Below are 17337 nucleotides of genomic sequence, written 5' to 3'. Positions count from 1 at the left end.
GAAGGTTAGTAAGGATGGGAATGCCATAAAGAAGTGTGGGGAGGAGATGACTACTGGCAAGTATAGCTTTAGCTGCACAGGTGAGAAATTTTTTGGCTCTATAAAGCATCCCTATTTTTGATGTTTTTCCTAATGCAATTTTGTATATGCAGGTCAAGTTTAAGATTACCATCCAGTATCATACCTAATAATTTGTTATGAGAAATTACTTCAACTGTTGTATTATCAAAAGACAGGACTTTAAATTTTCTTTTTTTATGGGAGAGGGATTTGGGGAAAAAAGTAGTCGTTTGTTATTTAGGTGGGGTTGAGCATGAGGTGTGAATGTTACAAAGTCATGTTTCAGTCATTGTTAAAGCTTCATGAGTAATTTATTTTGGAGGTATGCCATGTTGTCAGATGTGCAAATGAGTGTGGAGTCATCTGCCTACTGTATTAGGGAGGCATGTTGTGGGGATGCATGGAAGGTGCTGGTGAGAATGTTATACAGGAGGGGACACAAAGGATGGAGCCTTGTGGCACCAATGGTGGTGGCTGGGAGGTATGGAGAGAGGATGGAGTGCCATTTTACTAACTGATACCTACTGGATAGGTAACTTTTGCAACACAGAAGGGTGGGCTGAGAGAGACCTAAGACACCTAATAAGGACACTTAAAGTAGATGTCTGCTGTGACAAACTGTGTTGAAGGCTTTGGACAAATCTTGAAATAAGGAGAGTAGCTTGCCGTCATCTCTAGCTTTAGTGACAGTTTTAGAAGTGCAGTTAGTACTATGGGAAGGATGGAAGACATGTTGTTTGGGGGACAGGAGTACTTCCTACAGCAGCAATTGTTAAACTTTTTTTCAAGTATTCTGGAGAAGGGAAATGAGATTTCTATAGGTCTACAGTTATTAATGCCTGTTGAATTCTTTCTTTTGTGCAGAGGGTTAATGTGCAACTTTTTCCAGAGAGGGAACATGGGATGCCTGGACTGACCTATTTTTATAAGGATTGAAAAAGGGTAGTCAATGCTATTGGCTGCTATCTTAAGGTACCTGCTTGGAAGGTCATCAGCTGAGTAGAGCACGGTTTGAATTTTTTTACGAGTAGTTTTATATAAGATATGAGCACAGGTTTGAAGGTGAATATGGATGTGGTGATATGGGACTGCTGGGCATGGTTAGGATTAGATGTTGGGGAATCCTTGGTTAGAGAAACTATACCATCTATGAAACAAGAGTTGAACTGTATTGCAGTTTTGAGTGCCGAGTTATTGGGAGAGGGGTAAGGGTTGAATTTATGGCCGGGAAAAAAGATTTCTTTAAAGGCTGTCCAGAATTTTTCAGAGTTCCGTTTATTATTATGAAAATTACTGTAGTACAGTTTTTTTTTTGTCTTCACTAATTTGCTTTTTAGTACGATTGCAAAGCATTCTACAGTTTTCACAATATTGTGGAGTTTTGTACTTTTGCTATTCTTTCCATGCTTTTTCTCTATCCTGCTTTAAATGCATTCTACTATTTTTGGATAGCCAAATTGCTTTGCTTATTTTTGGTCTCTTCCTTCTAGGAGGTACAAGGCTATTTAAAATATTCAGGAAAGTTGTACTGAATTCATTTACAGCATCATCTAAGGGGAGGATTTTTAGGAAGTTCCATTTAACAGATAATAGGATAGTAATTAACTTTTTCTGGGTTAAACTTGGAAAGGTTGTGTGTTGTTTTATAAACATGCTGTTTAACTGGATGCGTGAGATAGAGGGCATAGATCAAGGCTATTATTTATTTGACAATGGTATGCAGAATTTAGTTCCTGCAAGTTCAACCGCCCTGACCATGAAATAGAGAGAGAGAGACCCATGACCACAATATGACGCATTTTTTACTAAGGTCAGATTTATCAGGTGTGGGGGTGAGCATCAGTAGCATAGTTAGGGCAGGGCAAGACAGGCAACTGCCCTGACTGCAAACTGTTGCGGGAAGACAAGCCAATTCAGATTGCTCTTTAATGAATACCGGCTTTTAACAGCCAGTGTTACATTTATGGTCAGACATGATCACTGTAGTTTTCCCTTTCTGGTATAAACTGTAGCAAGTAGTTTGTTGCAGTTTAAAGCATTTATTCTTTCTTTCTTTTTTAAGATTAAAACCAGAGCACTGTTGTGCTCTGTACAGAGTATAAACTGTAGCAAAAGAAAAATGTTTTTTTTTTTAAAGTAAAAGTTGAACGCTGTAATGCTTCATGCGTGGGTAGGAGTGTAAATCGGGTATAGTCTGCAGGAAGCAAATTGGTATTCCTGCAACTTTGTAGAAGTTCAGTTAAAGAACTGAGGGGGGTGGGGAGCTGGTTCATTGAACCGACACAGTTTGCTGGTTGAGCCAGCTATGCCTCTATTGAACAATAATCCCTCCTTAAGGCATAACTTCAGCACCCACCTTCTGCATTCCCACAGAATGGAAGGGATAATGGGGAGGATTCCATCCAGTGGATTCATGTTTTGTGGTTACAGGTTCCTTTTAGTCTTCATATGAAACTTTGCCACTGGGACCATAAGTATGAAGGTAGGTAGGCATGCACCCCAATGCCCTCAGCATCTCTCTGGTTATCAGAAGAATTCTCTCTCTCTGCAAAATTGATAGTAGGAAGGAATTCAGGATGCATACCTTCTCTTGTGAGAGGAAGAGGATGTTCGTTGCTGTTTCTCAAACTGCTCTCAGACAGGTCTTGACAAAGACAGGGAATAGGTTTGATTGAGGCACTTGATGGCAGTGCCAACGTTGCAGATTATAAGAGATGGTTACAGTCAAAGATGTATTTAATTTCTCTTGGGACAGGGTATGAATCAAGCAGTTAGCCAAGTATTGGTAGGTGTGTAACCCTCTGTAGTTCAAAATGATAAAAGTTAGAAGCAAGCATTTGAAGAATACACTGGGAGCAGCATACAGCACAAACAGCAAGGAGGTGAACTGAATATTTTGGGATTCTGCAAAATCCCCTATTATTTTCTGTGGTCTTAGAAAACGGGCATACTAAAGTGTCTTTCATCCAAGGCGGCCACTATGGATTGTTGCATCAGAAAAAAGAAACAAAAATTAGAAAGCCAGCATCCTGAATGCCTTTACTCTTAAAAACTTACTAAGTGCACAGAAAGTCAGTATGACTGTTCAAGGCAGGTCTTTTCTTGGAACTAGGAATAGTCTAGCGTAAAATCCTTCATCCTCTGCTGATAAAGACGTGATCCAGTAATGGACCTGCTAGCACTACCTGCTTGGGGTGAAAAGGAAGAACCTCTTGAATTAAGGGTGGTTCCTGAACTCAGTTTTGTATTCTGACTAACATAGCTCGATCACCTGTGTCTCCATGATCAGAAGAATCTACAGACTTCCGCAAAAAACACAGTCTTCCTCTATTACGTTTGGGAGAAATACTCAGTGGTGTGGCGAACTTCCCAGGGAAGAAGCAGTCCATTGCCCCTAATACCACTCCTGACCTCCTCCACACTCTCCAAGTGCCCTTTTTAAAGACGTTAATTTGCTAAAACTGTTTGGCCCTGGCCTGCATCCCATAAAATGGCAATTACTTTGTGGGAAAGCTCCTGCTCTACTCTTGGACAGGAAAGTGAAGCAGCTATGTCTCTGTTAGGACTGCCTTTCCCCTCAGGATTTAAATATTTAATGAGAAAGCATGCCAAAATGCAAATATTCATCAAAGGGGCTTTAAGAATTTGTTGCTTTACTGCTTGCATGAAGATTGGATCCAGAATCAGGTATGTTGTCATAAAACAGTACCACAGTTAGCTGCCCTGAAAGGTGAATCTATGGCATCACATCTGCTCTCTGTGGCATGTTTGCCTACTATAAGTGAAGTCTGAATGTGCTTAGCAAATGCCATTCCTAAAAAGCGTATCTTTAATAAACTCTGTGATCTCCATTTGCTTCAGTATGCACTCAGTATTGCAACAGTTTGGTAATTAGCAGCCATAATGCTCAGAACAACAGAAATAAACACCTTCTTGCAAAATGATCCACTAGTCTACTCCTTGTTGTTTCAGACAATGGTACTGATGGGTGCCCATCTCTGGTACCCCCACAGAATCGGCACAGATAACATCTTAGCCCGCAATATGGCTTTTCTACAAATAATTTTGCCTTTTATTCTCTGTGGTAAAAATAACAAAGCTTTTGAGAACTAGGAATCTGGATCCAGGACACATTCTCTAAAGCATATTTAGAGGTCTGAAAGACAAGGGTATGGCAGCAGGTTTATATCTGTTGATGTTACAGGTGTATCTTGCAGGACCCTGATATTTACTTTGAACCCCACCTATTATGCTCTCACATGAAGTTTAGGGCTTCACAGATTTCCTTCGGAGGGTGCTCGGACAAAGGGTCTGCATCATCAGTGTGAGATGCAATAAAACAGTACATTTCAGGGGAACTTGCCTACGCGTAACTCTTCTTCACTGCCGTTCTGACATTCAAGATAAATAACCAGGCTATGGAGCCCCTTTACTCTCAGGCTGGGAAAGAGGAACATGAGGTACTAGGCTCGAATGCCCTTGACAGAGGGATGTTAACCTTTTGACAAGTGGCTGCATATTCCTCTGCAAAATTTCTATAACTGAAAAAGGCCCGAACAGACATTGGGGAAACATATATCTTGGAACAGGGATCCCCAGTTAAAAAAAATTAAAAAAAAAAGCTTCAAGTCAGGAGGACCTGGAAAATATGACTAAAATCAGAAAAAACCTCACTGGCTGTTGATCAGAAAACCACTGTACTATAACAGCAGGATTACACAGAGAATTACCTTCCCCTCATACCTGCACCCTGTGCTGCCAGTGGCAAACACCTGATCACTGGCATCTGGCTCTGATACAACAGTACTTTTTTTTTTTAATTTTGGGGAAGCCTAGCATAAGACCACAAACACTATACCAGTGTTAGCATCCAAAGGGGATTTGACAGATATGTACATAAAGCACTTAAATCAGGCGCTTACCCAACAATACTTCTTCAAAGATGAAGGCCAAAGGCCTCTGTGGGACTGACAGGGTCTCAATGGCTTTTGTATACCTCATGGTTCCTTATTCTTTCCATCTTACAGTGGCACTTTAAGCTTCTTTGTCCCTACAGGAGAAGATCCCTACTGTGCAAGTCAAAGATTTCACATCCTTTAGCTCAAGGGAGGGAGCTTCATAAAGCCTCTACAAGACTTGAAACTCTTGGCTCATGTTATTTTGGTTTTCTTTGTATTATATAAAAAGGTACTCTTTTTACCAAGTAGAAATGGGGTGATTATCTCTGAAACATAATAAGCAACAAAGGCGGAATGCCTTTGTTGGGATAGTTGACCACCCTGACACACCCATTTTCTTCCTTCCTCAGGAGCAATAGCCTTGGAAAAAGCCAAAGAAATGTTGAAAGAAAGTAGCAGCAATATTATGAACTTCGGTAAAAACAAATACAATATGCAACGGCAATACAAAAAAACAAACAAAAACAACCCCAAAACAAAACAAAAGGGTATTTATGACACTGGATATCATCTGCATAAGACTAATAAACTTACTACTAAACACGTTGATCAGGTGAAAAAAATTAAAACAGTTCTAGCTGCTTTTCTCTTTCCATCTAGAATTTAGCAGATTATCTCTGATGGGAGGTGAAAAGTATGCTCAGGGAAGGTCCTAAGCTCTGAAAAATCAAGCCTGATGGGCAGACATACACTCTAATGTAATTCTCAGCAGGAATAATATTGCAGCAGTAATCCCTTTCACCCTTTAGAGTCTCAACCAGGAATCTGGGAAAAACTCCATTAACAGTTGTTAATCCTAAGAGGAGAGACGATAACAAGAAATGTTGATATCCCCTTTAGAATGAGGAGCCACCTATGAGCACAAACAGTAGTTGGCATTCTGGCCATCCATGCCCTTTCAAACAGCATAAGTAAGCTCATCTGAATTGCAACTGTTCTGAACTTCTGACCTTAAGATGCTTCTTGAGTTCAGAAAAACCTAGATTGTGGCTTCATATAGAAAAAACAATGAATAACATCCTTTCACTTTGTACTGAGAAGGAATGCACTTAATTTTTCTTAACATTCTAGGCAAGAAATACAAATTAGCACAACACAATGATATCCATATCTATGGGGGCATTTTATAATGAAATACCGACAGTGAAGAAATGTGATGAAATGCTCAAGATAACACAGGTAAATTATAATAACTGTCCTAAAAATGAGGGATCATCTCTTGTTAGATTTAGTGAACAGAATAACGGCTCTATATAGTTAGTAAACAAAATAACGGCTATAAAATGTTTATACTTCCAGAGATTTTTGGTGGCAGGCCCTGTTATTTGATCCTGGTGAAAAACAGTGGACCATCACTGAAAGAGGAGTCAACAGGTTTATCACGGGACACAAAAAAGCAAGGGTGGCCTGTAAAAAAAAAATGTTTTACCAATAGAATAATGTGGGGTTGGCACTCCCAAACCAAGGGAAATATAAAGCCACACAGCTAGCCAGGGTTAACTTATTACAAGACACCAGTTACGACATGAGATGGAAGCAGCTAGTCCTGGAGAGTGTGTGTGTGGTGTGTGTGAGGACACTAGGGTAGAAAGACTGATTACCTAAGCCTCACTGCCTGGAAGAAATGAGATGGGGGTAGAAAACCATGAGGGAAAGATGTTAATCTTCTCAAAGGACTGTAGGAAAAATCATTTTTGAGAACTGGAAACTGGAACTACTCTCTATAGAAAGGGACACTAAAAGCAGCCAAATTAACCTCTTGGTAAGGGACTGGTTTATGAAAAAAGAGACAGCCCATCTTTTGGGAACAATTACGGCATGGGGACCAGGTGATAAATTGGGATACGGCCAAGAGGACCTTACACCACCAGGAAGGGGGCAATCTACTATGCACCACACTGCTATTATTATTGAATAAAGAAGAGAGAATCTTACAGCAAAAAGTGAAAAATATGACTGAAGTGGTAAAGATATTGATAAAATCTAGGTCTAACAATGCCAGCACCAAGAAACTATTAAGACCTACCACATAATGTTAAGGGGTAAGGAAGGAAAACAGATGAAATGGAGAAGGAATGGGAAAGGCATTTGGGAATTCAGCCAAACAAATAATTTCAGGAGATTTTGTATTAAAAAAAAGTGTTAATAAATACAGAAAAAAGTCCATATCTTTGGTTGGAAATATCTGCACAAATATTTTTACACATTAGAGAGACTCCTCAAAATGCACCCAGAGGTTAGTCTTCTTTTGTTGGAATTGTAGTATGGAGTCTAGATTTGACTAGAATCACATTTTTTTGGGAATGTCCAAAATTAGATGGGTTCATAGATGATTTAGAAAGACTTGTGCATGTAATAAGCAGCAGCAACTGGTGTTTTAAGAAGGAAAACAAGCTTTGGAGTACGTATAACTGGGTGAAAATTCAACCACAAACACCAAACTATTGGCAAGTTTGATATTGTTGGTCTAAGAAAGGTGAGAACTAGAGGGTGGAGAAAAGATATGACTTAGCTGAAAGAGGGCATGGAAACTATGATAAAGCTAAGGGAGCTACTGTTAAACAAGGAATGAGTCAAGGTAAACACACTGCACAAATAAACGGTCACAATGAATCTTAGTAGAGGAGAGCATGCTACAAAAAGGTGCATGCAAGAGGAGGTACATACAGCTGGATTTGTCCTAAGGGACTACTCTGGTAAGTTAAAATCTTTTCAACAGAAGTTGAATTTATGGTGAGACAATAAAAAAATGGGGCAGCACAGTGGCACTGCAGTTAGTGTTGATACCTCATCGCAAGAGGTCCCGTTGTTTGATTCTCAGCAGGGTGCCTTCTATGCAGAGTCTGCATGCCCTCCGTGCTCATGTGGGTTTCCTCCTGGTAGCCCGGTTTCCTACTACATTCCAAAGACATGCAGTATGTGGACTGGATAACTGGCCCAACGTGCGAGTGTGTGCTGTGGAAGAACTACCATGGCAGGGCTTGCCACCTGGTGGTGTAAACCCTGGCTCTAGATGACTGTCACTACTGAAGTGACACCCCGACCCCATATGCGGAAAAGGGGGTTACAGGGTTATGGATGAATGGAATTAAAAAAATGGATTGCTAAACCTTAAGTGATAAATGGTCATATTGATTATTTTTATCTGACACCCCAATCTGAGGTGATAAAGGGGGTTATGGATGAATTTGGGCAAGAATTTTATGTTCTGGAATGTACATGTGTGTGCATGTGTACACATTCACCCTTATGCTGCAGTATTACAACTCTTCTGTTACTATAACAAATTTAATTGCAGTTGCACTATGTGATTTGCAGGTTTGAAGTGAATGTAATAAAACTTTTGTTATACAACAAACATTCTAACCAAAAAGAGACCCTAAGCATAAATGACTTGTAAGACTTTGGAACCGATTACCAGCATGGGATAAATTAAATTGCATCCTATAGCCTTGACTCTAGCAAACGTCTTATATTGCTGTTACAGTGTGCAATCTCTAAATCATCTTTACAACCTCCCTTTGTTCATTTTAAATCAAAATACAAAATTGTGGTTGGGAGTTGAAAAACTTGAATTCAACTGTGCTTCTTTATCTAAAAGTCTGACAAGTAATGATCCTGTAAAACACTTTGTCATTTTCTGATAATCACACCTCACTAAGGCAAACATACTTTCTGGCCACAAAATTAACATTTTATCAAAATTATTGTGCCAACCTCAGAAAAGCAAACTAAAAAAAATGAAAAATGTTTTGTTATCCAGGACTTTTAAGACAAACCCATATCTTAAGAAAGCCACTTACTTCAGTGTATACTTAATGGGGGATTACTTCTGGTACACAATTTCATATTATTATAAAGGAGAGAATTGACATTAATAAAACGCTAACCAAATGATCAAACACCACCAAGAAATGAAAAGTTCCAATGCAGCATCCATGCAAAAGAACAGATCAAACAAACTGCAAAGCCATTACAGACCCCACCCTTCATTTCCTGTATTTTTACAAGTCAAATATCTCCACTAATATCAGAACCAGAGGCTTAAATCTCTATCAAAGCATAAAGGTAAAAGAGAGAGAAAGACATTTATTACAGAACACCTTCCCAACCTCTGGAACAAACTTCCTCTGCAAGTTAGACAAAGTGACACCCCTAGTATCCTTTGAACAAACCTGGATGAGTACCCTAAAATTTATCCCAGGGCTGACCTGCTTTGCCCTTCACTAGAAAAGGGTACAGCATAGGGGTTAAGTATTCGTAAGATATAAACGGTCCTGTAGTCCTATACTTGACTCCAATATGCTCATTTTTAAAATAATATTACATTAGCAGCTTATAACAAGAAACACTAAAATAATCAAGTAGTCCAGTACTCATACAAATTTCACATTATTAAAGGACATCTGCTAAGAGAACATTAATGTCAAACATAATTAAATCAGCCTTGGAGTAAAGTTCCCTTTAGACTTTCTGGAAAAAGAAAACAGAATAAAGTGTACAAATACTTGTCTCTTTAGACAAGTACTAGAGTCAGACATTGTGGTTATCAAATGCTGATAAATATACTAACAGAGTCAAGAAAAAATGTTGTAATCCTCAATCCTTGCCATGGAAACATCTACATGAAACTGTTAAGGAATGGTATTAAAATGATTTCTACTCACCCAGTGCTACGGAAATACTGCTTCATAAGAAACAGTTTAGAAAAAATGAATTACACTATGAAGTCCTGCCGGACGAAAATACAATCTACACTCTTTTCTGTAATATCAGTGTACAGCCAGAGATCAATGGGCAATGACACAGATACTTCAAGTTTTCAATGAATGTCTTGGCAGAGGACTTCAAGACATTTGACTGGGCATTATCAGCTTTTAATACTCATACATATGGATTTATTACAAAGACCAGATGGATTATGTATTACCCATTTTATCTAAAAACATTGTGAAGCTGTTATGTGGCTGCCAACCACACCGGTTCCAAGGAAGCGGATTTAGAAAGAGCATATGAACTAAGCACATACCAAAATTATTCTATTTTCACTTCCAGAATAAACTCCATCCAATTTAGTAAGTGAATGAACTTCAGCTTTGTCCAAATGCATTTTAGTAAAACAGAAACAGTTCTTGCTCATTCTTCTTCCCCTTACTGACCTCAAATACAGCTTGTAGATGCTCTTAGGACTGAGGCTCTTAGTTTAATGTCTAGCACATGTGAAATGATCTTTGTAAAAACTTGGCAAAGATCTACTAAAATTCATATTAAAACTTTGACTGGCAAGCTTAGAATAAGTTTAAGAATTAAATAGATACATGCATTCTGTCCCACAAGCATATCAAAGTACAAATCTGTTATGTTCCATGCTTGAGTAAAGATTAAAGCAATGGATGATATGAGGAAGAATGACCAAGCAGTCACAACAGTGGCTGATACATGGTCTAAGCCATTTCAAATCAAATTTCAGTAAAAGTTTGGCTCAACTTTTTTCATTGAAAAGAACAGGATTCAAATTACTTTTCGAGCACCTGAGGGAGGTGGCACAGTATGATAACAGAATGCTGCTGCTGCTGCTGCCATGATGTCCATCCTAGGAATCAGGAAGAGGCTCTGTTACTGCAAAGATAACACCTAGTAAGCGGCTCTACTACTGCAAAGACGACACCTAGTTGGAGCACTATATGATGTGTTTGGGAGAATGAGCCTGCTGAGTTCATACTGTCATGATGCATCGTTAGAGGTAGCTGAACTAAATTCAGCATGCAGAGGCATACTTCCCCTTGGGTGACAGAAATGGAGTAAGCATGGAGGAGCTGCTAAGGAGTGGGGTGCTCCCAAGAGTTTGAGGTTAAGCCACCTCTCCAGACAGTAAGCTGGCCCACTACCACTCAACTCTCACCAGGATACAGAAGGGATGATTAAGACATACAGGCAGGAATGAGCAGGTCACAGCGATCTCACCTAGCCTGGGAATGTTCAGCCTCTCGAAATGAATATGCTGACTGGAAGCCAGTAGTTGAGCCACTGAGCAAAGTAGTGGTGTGTGTGTGTCACAAAAAAAAAAATACTCAGATTACTTTTGTCCTTACCTGCTCATCTGAACTCATTTTTATATTCTCCCACAGGGATTTATTCACATCTACTAAATACTTATCCATATCTTTCAATCGAAGTTTCAGTCTGAAACAGAAAATTAAGTTTCGATAAGTTAAAAGTTCAGGTGAAATCAGTAGAAATGCATGTAAAGAATTCAGGGTTAAAAACCTTCGGGGGGAGGAACAATACTGCAACATAGTCTCATATTCATTCTATAATTTCAAACACGTAATGTTTTCAAAGCAGATTACCAATACTATCTAAGTCATACAAGATAGCAGCCACCTTTCAAACCTGCAAGCTGAAAGACTACTACGGTAGAGAAGGCTGCAAAAACAGATTTTGGGATGCAAAAATACAAGCAGCACAAGATATTAAAATAAATCATCCTCAAATCTCCATAAACAAACTACTGTAGTAATTATACTACATATTAGCTTAATGAAATTACAAGCCTCAGTTTTTTAAATCCTCTGCGAGATCATGGAAGCTCTGTACTGCATTTTTAAAAATGTGTGTGAATATATATATATATATATTTAGAAGTTATGTACTTACCATAACATTCCATCTGAGTAGGTGGATTCATTTGTCTGCAACCTGTGGGTATGGATCCGATATCGGATCCGAACCGGCATGGTTTATCCAGCTATGGATCCGAGCTCCTAGCTCCTCCCCTCACCCATAATGCCCTGCTCTCCCTACATGACCTCAGATCGAGTTTGCCCTGCACCAACTACCCTAATAAAGGGTAACATCCTATGCAGGAAACTAACAAGGCCAGGGGGATAGGAGGGCGGGATGGTTGCAGACAAATGAATCCACCTACTCAGATGGAACGTTATGCTAAGTACATAACTTCTAAATCTGAAGTAGGAGAATTCATTTCTTAGCAACCTGTGGGACAGAGTCCCCAGCTACCTGAATCTTGGGCGGCCATCATGGAAGGATATTCCAGAGCACCGCGGAGCCAAAGGATGCTCTACCTCTAGACGTGATGTCCAGCTTGTAATGAGAAATAAAGGTATGAGATGAAGCCCAAGTGGCTGCTGAACAAATGTCATCCAGAGGAACCCTAGACTTAAAGGCCACTGAAGTAGAGACAGACCGAGTCGAATGAGCATGGACTCCCTCCGGTGCGGGCCTCCCAGAAGCTTGGTAAGCTAACAGAATACACTGAGAAATCCAGCGTGACAAGGAAACTTTGGAAATTGGCTTACCCAGATTGAATTTGGCAAAGGAAATGAACAATTGGTCGGATTGCCTATGACCAGCTGTCCTGTTAAGATAAAAATGAAGCTGCCTGTGAACATCCAAGGAATGCAGCTTGTATTCACCTTTGTTCTGATACTTAGGAAAGAAAAAGTACAGTTGTGTACACCTACCATAAATGTAGATGTTCGAGTGTCTTCACTGTTGCAGTCATAACTGTAGGGTGCTCCTGCCGGCAGGCAGCCCGAGGTCGGCCAGAATCCCAAAGTCTGGGTCCGGCGTCGGCTGTACAAGCTAGTACCCTGACGTCAGTACGCTCTGGTACATAGCCCTCAGCCGACGCCATCTTCTCCAGCCTTTCTTGCCCTAGATGTCAGAAGTCCCAGTAAATCAGAAATGAATCCAACAAGGAAACACAAATACACCACAAATAAGAGAAAAAGAGGGGATAGGAGGGAGGGAAACCCCGACTGCAACAGTGAAGACACTCGAACATCGACATTTATGGTAGGTGTACACAACTGTACTATGTTCTTCGTGTTTCACTGTTGCAGTCATAACTGTAGGGTGGAATCCCAAAGCAGTGAAAAAGGGGAGGAGGCTTAGACAAAAGAAGGGGCAGCAAGAAGGCCCTGCAAAACAGCAGAGGCAAAACCTGCCCTGGTCTTAGAATACAGAGGGAGATTGTAGTGCTTGGAAAAAGTATGCACAGAACTCCAAGTGGCAGCTTCCAAGATATCCTTGGTAGGAACTCCTCTGAGAAAAGCTGTAGAAGTGGCAGCTGCTCTAGTAGAATGACTTCTCACAGTACCTGGAAACTGTTTCCCATGATGAGTGTAACAAAATCTGATTCCATAAGCAATCCATTTGGAAATAGTTTGTTTTGAAATAGCTTTTCCAAGAGAACTGGAGGCAAAAGAAACAATTGATTAGATTTTCTAAACTCTTTAGTCTTGTCCAGGTAAAATCGTAACTGTCTGTGCACATCCAATGAATGCAAAATCCTTTCCCCTTTATTTTGAGGATTAGGAAAGAAAGTAGGAAGGTGAATTGTCTGATTTAAAGCCACTTTCGAAATCACCTTAGGCATGAAAGTAGGATTAGTCCTCAAGGATACTCTGTCCTGGTGGAAAATAAGGTATGGTTCCACATCCATGAGAGCTTGCAACTCTGAGACCCTTCTGGCAGAAGTCAATGCTAACAAAAGAACTGTCTTCCAAGATAAAAACTTAATATCTGAAGATGCAGCAGGCTCAAAAGGAGGCAAAGTAAGTTTTTCTAAAACATAATTAAGATCCCAAGCAGGAACAGGAGGGGTCCTGGGAGGTCTTAAATTCTTGGCCCCTCTCAAGAATGGTCTCACCAAAGGATGAGAAAAAACAGGAGGATCAGAATTGAAATGAGCAGAAATAGCAGAAGCATGAATCTTAATGGAAGAAAAGGAAAGTCCTTTAGACAAAAGATCCGAAAGGTAAAGCAAAATAGAAGAGAGATCAGGCACCAGAGGGTCCGAGCCTCGGTCCTGCATCCAAATACAAAACCTCTTCCATTTAGAGGCATAGGATTTCCTAGTGCTAGGCCGTCTAGCTTCCAGAAGAACATCCAAAATTTGTTTGCGAAAGGCTAGAAGAAATCGAATTCCTTTGAAAAGCCAAGCTGCCAGGCAAAGGGTCTTGAGATTGGAATGTAGTAACCGACCCTGATGCTGGGACAGAAGAGAAGGGTTCAGAGGGAGAATCCAAGGAGGCTCCAAGAACAGGTGCTTTAAAGTTGGATACCAAAACTGTCGAGGCCAATTTGGAGCAATCAAGATGAGGAACTTGGGCTTGTCCTGTTTTATCTTCAGTAATACCCGAGGTAGTAGAGGAAGAGGAGGGAAGGCATATCCCGAAAGGCTTCTCCAGCTGAAGGACAGGGCATCCACTTTCCAAGCTGTTTTGTGGAAGGACCTGGTGCAAAAGCGCGGCAGCTGATGATTGAGATGGGATGCAAACAGATCTATCTGGGGACATCCCCAAACTGCAGTAATCCTGTTGAATAAGTTGGTGTCTAGCATCCATTCGTGAGGATCTGAAATGTTTCTGCTCAGGCTGTCTGCTAAGAGATTCTGTTCTCCTGGAATGAATTGAGCCTGGAGATGTAGATTCAGATTTAGAGCTGTGTCCCATAAAGCCATAGCTAGTCTGCAAAGGGGGTACGAATGAGAACCCCCCTGCTTGTTTATGTACCACATGACTGTGGTGTTGTCTGTGCGAATTAGCAGAGGCCCTGGTTGCAAGAAATTCTTGAAGGCTAGAAGAGCATTTTGAACTGCCAACATTTCCTTCAGATTGATGTGCCAGTGAAGATGGTCCTTTGTCCAGGTTCCCTGCTGGCAACTGTCTAGAAAGTGTGCTCCCCAAGCATAATCCGAGGCGTCCGTGGTTATGATTTGAGAAGGTTGAGGTAGACGAAAAGGCTTTCCTTCGTTTAAAGCACACACCCTGGACCACCAGAGGAACTCCTTCTGGAGGCAGGGAACAGAGGAATCAGAATGTCCAGATCGTGGTAATGCTGTGACCATACACTTTTCAGATACCATTGAAGCTTTCTCATATGAAGCCTTGCATTTGGAATCAACAGAATGCAGGAAGCCATGTAGCCCAGAGCCTGCAGGAATTTCCTTGCAGTGAGCTGAGATAGAGTTGCCAAGGTGTTGAAAATTGAAGCCAGCTGTGATTGTTTTTCTGGAGTGAGGAAGGCCCTTTGTAAGGTCGTATTTAAGAGGGCTCCCAAGAACACCATTTGTTGAGAAGGGATCAAATGCGACTTTTTTGTGTTCACTGAGAATCCCAGAAGGAAGAGAAGACGAACAAATTCCAGATGTTGAAGTAGAAGATCCTTGCTGTCTGCCTGAATAAGGCAGTCGTCCAAATAGGGGTAAATCTGAATCCCCTGAAGTCTGCAATAAGCCACTACTGGTGCCAAGCACTTGGTAAAGACTCTGGGCGCAGTAGATAAACCAAAGGGCAGTACAGAGAATTGAAAGGGTCTCGAACCTGCCTTGAATCTGAGGAATTTCCTGCGTTCCTGCCTGATGGGAATGTGTAAGTAGGCTTCCTTTAAATCCAATGTCACCATCCAGGCGTCCTGAGAGAGCATTGGAATTAGTTGCTGCAGAGTAAGCTTCTTGAATTTTGGAATTTCTTCTTTGATAAGATCGCGCTGCATCCTAATGGCATGTGCCAAATAGTTGAGCGCCCTCACTGAGAAGGTCGCTGAACTAAACATTCGCTTCCCCAAATGGTCCATCATCCGAGACTCCTTGCTCGGGGGATGGACTGAGGGACTCTCCTGAGCAAGTTCCCTCTTAGTGGCTGCTGCTGACAACATGGCATCTACAGAGGGTCCCTTGCTCCAGTGGGCACGGTCAGCAGGGGGGCTAAGAATCCTGTCTGGCCTCTTGGGGATTGGCTCCACGGTGTCCGGTTCCTTCCACGCTCTGGTGGTAATAAGGTCCACCAGGGGGTCGGCAGGAGGGGACACCCAAGAGGTAGACGGGCCCGCTTCAAATGCCTCCAAGAACACGGACTCGTCCGAGAAAGACTTTGGGGCAGACCACCCACCTCTTATACGTAACATTTCCATGATGTCTCCAAAGGAGACATCCTCAGGGGGTGATCTTGGGGAGCCTTCCCCTTCCTCCAAGTCCGTGTCTTCAGTTAAAGACTCGGGGGAGTCTATGTGCCTCCTCTTAAACGTGTGCTTGCGAGGTGCTTCCTCGGGGGGGCTGTCCAAGGAGCCCTCGCCAGCGGTGTCCAGTTCCAAACGAACTGCTTGGGGCAGTGAAACGGGCTGTCCCAGTGGCCGGGTGATGGAAGCCTGACCCAGAGCAGATGGAGTGCGGGACGGAGCCGAAGCAAGGGCCGGGGGTCCGGATACCCTCAACAGAGCTCTCTCCACTACATCAAAAGCCGAGGGGGAGCCAGTCTCGACCAAAGGATCTGAAAGTCGGCTCCTCCTCAGATCCGAGGAGTGGATCGGAGCCGGCGCCGAGCCCTTCAGATCCGAGGGACCAGTGCGCTCTGACACAGACGGCGCCGAAGGCACACTGAGTCCCTCGGATCCGAAGCTCGGGCCAAGGCTCCGAGAAGTTGGATCCGACAAACTCGAGGGCAGGGTCGGATCCAAAGTACCCAGTACTGTCGGCGCCGACCCACCCCTGGCTCCGAAGCTGCCCGGCTCAGAGCGCTCCGAGCCCGGGTAGCGGGTCGGAGAAGGAGCTATGGGCTTGAAAAATGGGGTCGAGCTCCCCCCCTGGCAGGAGCACTCCCATCTGCATCTGGGCCTGGATGAACCTTCGCATCATCCGGTCCAGATCAGCATCAGAGAAGCTGTATCTACCTCGATGAGGCTACCGAGGTAGGCCTTGAGTGCCGCCCCGATAGCCTCGAAGGAGGTCGGGTCTCCTCCTCCTCAGGCCCCGGTGAAAAACATGGGGACCGGAGCCGAGGAGGAGGAGAGCCAGCAGCCAGAGAGGCCGGAGGAGAAGCCCGCTTAGCCGGTGGGGCCGAGATGGAGGTCTCGGCCAGCCGCTTGTGGTGCTTCTCTCTCCGGTCCTTCTTCCTGGCTTCCCTCTCCTCCGAACCCGTAGAGGGAGTTTGAATCCTGGGAGGAGGAGGGGGAGCAGGCAAGGCAGTAACCGCTGAAGCAGTCACTACTAACGGGGCGGGGGCCGAAGCAGAGTCCGGAGGTAAGAGACCCGCCAAGACCAGCTTCGACCTCCGCTCCTTCAATGCCCTGGGGTCGAACCCTGCACAGATTGAACACCCAGAAGTGAGGTGTTCAACCCCAAGGCGTCGAACGCACAGAGTGTGGCCATCAGCAGGGGATAGCTTATGGCCACACTCGGAGCATTTTGAGAAGATTGCCTTTGGGGCCTCAGACATACATAGGTTCATAGGTTCATAGATTAGTACTAAGTTAACTGCCCTTGTGAGCCATTTTAAGCCTAGCCAATTATCCCTTG

The 17337-nt window shown here is 42.6% G+C and overlaps 1 protein-coding gene across 1 annotated transcript in view; it reads right to left on the bottom strand.

Moving 5' to 3' along the window:
- Positions 1 to 17337, bottom strand: part of LOC122803858 — a 1735734-nt gene that overhangs the window by 157175 nt on the left and 1561222 nt on the right. The window contains exon 15 of the mRNA XM_044073540.1: positions 11111 to 11201. Within this exon, the coding sequence (XP_043929475.1) occupies positions 11111 to 11201 (91 nt within the window). The remainder of the gene's footprint in view (positions 1 to 11110; positions 11202 to 17337) is intronic.

This window comes from Protopterus annectens, chromosome 6.part0 (genome assembly GCF_019279795.1).
Source record: "Protopterus annectens isolate FY-2018-M chromosome 6.part0, PAN1.0, whole genome shotgun sequence".
NCBI lineage: Eukaryota > Metazoa > Chordata > Ceratodontiformes > Protopteridae > Protopterus > Protopterus annectens.
Note: the sequence above shows the minus strand (reverse complement) of the source record. Positions and strands in the feature narration are given on the sequence as shown.